The sequence below is a fragment of the Sprattus sprattus genome (assembly GCF_963457725.1).
Source record: "Sprattus sprattus genome assembly, chromosome: 3".
In the NCBI taxonomy this organism is placed as follows: Eukaryota; Metazoa; Chordata; class Actinopteri; order Clupeiformes; family Clupeidae; genus Sprattus; species Sprattus sprattus.
Window position 1 is genome coordinate 36809260 of NC_137922.1, and position 5619 is coordinate 36814878.

Genomic DNA, 5619 nt, shown 5'->3' on the forward strand with positions numbered 1-5619 from the left:
GTTTGTTCGAGAGATCCAATCATTGTAACTTTACACCATAGACATAGGAATATATCTTCCTATGTCAATGCCCTCAACTTGTCAAAAGTAACCGAGTTTCAGGTACAGATGCATTATTTAATTTGCAGATGCACAATTAAATAACAATATTTGGAAGAATAAATGGGACTCCGATTGTTTTATATATTAATTAATGACAAGCAATATCTTACCTTTGGCATGTCCTCACATAATCACATTTTTAAAGTCACCTCTAAATGCACAGTGAAACCAGAGAGTATGTAGTTAGTCTATAATTGTATTGGATATATTGTATTGGTAGAGCCTTTCATAAACGTATGTGGTTTATGCTATAATCTATGATAATATTGGCCTCGACATTTGCATAAAACCCTTGTACTATTCTATATCCAACCACATTTGCTAAATGCTTTACTTGCTTAATAGGTTATATGCCAGTTCAAATATTGTTGAAAGGCTTCTACATGGTATCTGAAGAATATGTTTTTGTGTCTTGCTTGTTGAAACTTTGTTTAAGGTGTTTTTGAGAATTTGTTGACAATTTAGAGGACCCAGACATGTGAACAAATACTTTAAAAAAGGACTTAAACAGGGAAACAATTGTGTGTGAAATCATACTGACATTGAGAAACTCCCTTATTGATAATGATTTACAATATATATAATACATAATGTACTATAGGACCTATATATTTATACTTAAACCGCCATTGTTTTTTTTTCTTTCTTTTTTTTTTTACAACAAACTGTACCTTTAATAGCCTATTTCGAAGGTAAGATGCTGTGCTCTTTTTGACCCTTGGAGGGCGTAACAAACTGTCAGGGGATCAATGGCCGTAAAAACGACGGCGGCAAGACATGCAGGAGATAACATAAATTGAAATAAGCTTGTGTAAGATTAAACAAAGTGTTTGACTGCTGATTCACTGCACCATTTAAATTGGCTGCATCTTTTATATCATAATTTCAGACCATCCCCGGATCAAGGTTATTTCATTCATGAATAGCTTATACAGACTATAGTGGTTTGTCACCAATGTATGATGTGTTTATTAATTTAATGTTGCAACATGTTTGCATTGCAATCGTTTGCTTGCAGAATGCTATTTTGTAATTCCGGCCTTTCCTTTCTTTCTCTGTGCAAGGACGGAACTTTAACTTTTTCACCTTGCACCAGTGAACAGAAGGGGGAGGGGAGGACGTCTGAGAATACCAGGAATCGTAAAAAAAAGGTCATACTGCTTATTTATTGGCAATCTGCCCAAAGCAGAGCTAGTGAGAGAAAGTCTGTGTGTATGTGTGCCTGTGTTTTGTGTGTGCGTGTGTGTGTGTGTGTGTGTGTGTGTGTGTGTGTGTGCGTGCGCGCGCTCTCGCGCTTTACTGGAAGCTGGAGGAGGAGCCATTTACAAATATCAGCACTCGCCGGACAATTGGGGCAGTACTTCCACTACCTCTTGCCGGAGAGAGGCGTTTTTCTATTGACTTTAAGTCTATTGACTGACAAACATCTCTCACCGCGGTCCCCTCCGTCCTCAGGCTAAAACACATCTCTTCGCCGATTGTCTGAGAAGGTGAGAAGATACAACTGAAGAAAACTACAAGATTTAGTCAGCGGACACGCTGAAGGTAATTTCGCCCTTTCCATTCGGTCATGCTAATAAGCTGTATTGTAAATACTTTTCCGTGTGCGAATATTAGGCACACAATTTTTCATGCGGGCTTTCAGTCTATTAATACTGTGGTGCAGTGTCGCTAGTAGCTTAGCTAATACCGCAAGCCCGTCTGGCGTCCATCAAGTCTATGAAAACCGTTGCATTTACCAATGCGATAGCCCCAGGGGAAAGTCTTCTCCCTTAGAAATAATAGAGCAGTACCTTGTCTGTAACTACACCGAACTCCTTCCATTTCGCTTCACGATGTCCTATTTAAGTGTAGAAAGACGAGATATAGCCTACTTACAGTGTAACACGAGAATGGCAACGTTTCCTTGAATGAGGATTTAGGTTATTCGGGAAAAAACTGGAGGACCTCATTCATAAGAACCTGTTTTCTAAAAGCCTGGACGCGATCGAACAGACTATCAAATTCGCGTGCGCAGATCTAAGCAAAGCTAGTTTGCTCTTAAAATGAAGTTGCGATTAAATCTCCGTTTATCTGCCTGGAATTGACAATTGCATCACTGGAAGTTTTGGGAAGGTTTTTTTTCCTTCCGCGTAGCACACAGCAGCCTGTCTGGAGGCTGTGGTAGGTTAATAAGCGATTCTACATCATCACCTCTAGCCCATATAGTTTAAAGAACATAGGCACATACATTGAGATTTTGTAATTCATTTGCTCTGTTGTTCATTGTATCCTCTGAGCTTCAAATTCGTGTGGGGCCAATGTACAGATGTACTCACTGATCCTTACCCCTCTTTCCCTATGTGTTTCCTTTGCAGCTGCTTTCTACAACAGTTTGAGACCTCATCATTTCTTGATGTTCAGGAGCATAGAGTGCAGAGTGGCGTGTGTGAGTGCTTTGCAAGCTTGCAAGCTCACCCCCCTTTCCACCACCACTTGCCACCCTGCGCCCCCCACCTCAACCCCCACCCCCCCAGCGGCGCACCCCGGGAGGTCGGGCTGCTGAGGGCGCCGGCAAAGCGCCATGGTAACCCACAGCAGGTTTGACTCCTTCCCCGTCATGAGCAGCAGTGCTGTGGAGTGTGGCCGGCGGCTGCCGCACCACCACCGCTACAAGACCTTCAGCTCACGCCTGCAGTACCAGCTGGTGCTGTCGGCCGTGCGCAAGCTCCAGGAGAGCGGCTTCTACTGGAGCGCCATGGGGGGCAAGGAGGCCAGTACCATGCTCAGCGCCGAGCCGACCGGCACCTTCTTGGTGCGCGACAGCTCTGACCACCGCCACTTCTTCACCCTCAGTGTCAAGACTGCCACGGGCACCAAGAACCTGCGCATCCAGTGCGACACCTGCTCCTTTTACCTGCAGACGGACCCGCGCGACGCCCAGAAGGTGCCCCGCTTTGACTGCGTGCTCAAGCTCATCCACCACTACATGCCCTCCACTGGCAGCTCCACCACCGGCAGCTCCTCCTCAGCAGGTGGTGGTAGTGGCAGCGACGGTGCTAGTAGCTCCTCAGCTACAGGGGAGTGTGCGAAGGGGCTGGCGGGAGGATCAGGGGGGAGCGCGTACTTCATCTACTCTGGAGGGGAGAAGGTGCCTCTGGAGCTTCTGAGGCCGCTGAGCTGTAGCATGTCCACGCTGCAGCATCTCTGCCGTAAGACTGTTAACGGACACCTGGACGTGTCCACCAAGCGGGACCAGCTCCCCACGACCCTCCAGGACTTCCTCGAGGAATACGACGCACCCATCTGACCTTTGCACCCACACACACTTCGACAGTGCTATCCCCCCACCTCAGAACAGAACCACATGAAACACAACGGTCTCTTCACGTGCTTTGGACTTTGTTTGAGAGATGCGTCTTGGGACGCGTGGAGGTTTACGGTCAGATGGGGGTCACAAGCAGAAACGGCCCGTCAGAAATGTGACGAGTCACAGGCCCAAGAGAGCAGAGGATGCTGGGAGTCCCGGCCATGTGATCGAGGCGCTAACACCAGGCGTGGTTTTAGCCATTTTTACAAGTTCTCTGTGTGTCTGTCAGTATTGTGGGCTGAACGCCAGCCCAACTGTGCCTTTGAGTGCTTTGAGGAGACTGTGAGAGAAATCGAGAGAGAGAGAGATTGTTTTGGCCCTGGAATGGACAGCACAAAAGAAGTATTCCTATGGAATGTGGCGCAGATGCCTTCAGGTTGACAGTTGACCAGCTCTGGACATGAAAACACAAAACACGAGGGTGAACAATTGGGTTTTTCAGTTCTTCTTTTTTTTGCCTCAAAAATTTCGTCTTGCTGAAGATTTTTCCAGATGAGGAATGACGTCTGTCACATTTCCGCAGTGGACTACTCTGGTGTTGTGTCAGTCTCGGAGTTAAGTGTGCTGCTAGGGCTGCCATCCAGCCCTCACTATCGATCAGGAGAACCTCTCTCACTTTGTTTCATCCTGGTTGACATTTGGACTCCTCCACAAAAGAGTGTGTGTGTGTGTGTGTGTGTGTGTGTGTGTGTGTGTGTGTGTGTGTGTGTGTGTGTGTGGAAGTGGAAGGGCCCTGGCGGTGACTGCATGACGTTCACATTTCCACAGCTGCTTGCCAAGCGGAGCAGCCGCCTGGATCAGTGGGTGTGGGGGGGGGGTGGTCCTGTGAAGCAGCAACTCTCCCCAACGTCCACTCAGAGCCAGAGAGCACAGCCAGTCTCACCTTTTCTCTCTCTCTCTCTCCCTCTCGCTCTTACTTTTTCTCTTTCCCTCTCGTCATAATCTCCTAACTCCCTCCTCTGTCTTTACCCTGAATTTCAGCAGCCATCTTTTGGTGCCAGCTTCACCCTGCTCTGTCTCTCTCATTTGTCTCCCTCCTCCCTTCAGACCCTCACTCTCTCTCTCTCTTGACATGAGTTTGAAAATGAGAAGAAATACAGTTTTGTTACTTAGAGGAAATTCTTGCCACAGGCCAAAATAAATAATTATTTCCTCTCTGGCCCAAAAAGCCAAGCAAATATTTAAAATACGTCAGCAATGCCATTGCAGCACGAGCCGCGAGGGCCAACTCCACAGACGTATACTGTGAAATCTTAGCCGAGCACAGTATGCAAAAGAAAATCCTAAATGTACTTCTCTGGATCCTGACATGGAGGCTGACATGCCTCTTAAATAAACAAGAGACAAGGCTGGACTCTCTTCAGACAATGGAGGGGTGGGAGCAGAAAAAGAAGAGAACACCAATCAGACGTGGAGTGTCTCCGATCCCTCATCACAACAATAACGACAAATGTGTTTGGTTTCGCGCAAGCAGAATATGTGGTCTGCTGTCAACATGAATGTATTCCTCTTAGTGTATGTAAGGTCTTCCGGCTCCTCTTGTAGTTTTCTAGAGTTGTGTTCATTTTGATGTTTTTTTTTAATTTTGGTTTTGTACTTTTTTGTCAAATTAAGATGATGCATACATGTGTCACAACCAAACAGACAACATGTTTTTTTTTATCCTCTTGTCTTTTATAAAGATTTCACTCATCTTAAAGTGCAGTCTAGTGACTGACAGTGCAAGCTTGAAGATCTGGAAGCGGAAGCATTACATACGGAAATGCAGACAGAAACTTTGCACATATTTATATTTATAAGATATTTCAATAATTTATATTAAAGAGCACTATTTTTACAAAATGAATATATGTGTGCATGGGTTTTCTTGCGTGCGACATTGTGGAATCTTCTGAGACATGCTTCTCAGGCAACGTACATACGAACATAGATACACACACATACATACATACATACACACATACATGCATACACACAAGGAGACACCCCCACCCCACCCCTCAAAAATGTGTGTATTCTAGCTATACTTTGCCTGTCAGTTGGCTTTCTAAGAATCCCAGCACGATGACTTTCATAAAGACAGCTTGTGTGCACACTGACGTCTACCTCCCTGCGGTTGCAGTCTTGTTTGTGTCATTTCCTGTGCTAGTTTACCTGCACACACACAC

The 5619-nt window shown here is 45.7% G+C and overlaps 1 protein-coding gene across 1 annotated transcript; it reads left to right on the forward strand.

Moving 5' to 3' along the window:
• Positions 1 to 2665: 2665 nt before the first annotated feature.
• Positions 2666 to 5106, forward strand: socs3b (suppressor of cytokine signaling 3b; the record flags this gene model as incomplete). The annotated part of the gene is made up of 1 exon (XM_080834055.1): positions 2666 to 5106. One exon carries the CDS (start codon positions 2666 to 2668, stop codon positions 3389 to 3391), a length of 726 nt encoding a protein of 241 aa, XP_080690181.1. The 3' UTR covers positions 3392 to 5106.
• Between the last annotated feature and the right edge of the window lie 513 nt (positions 5107 to 5619).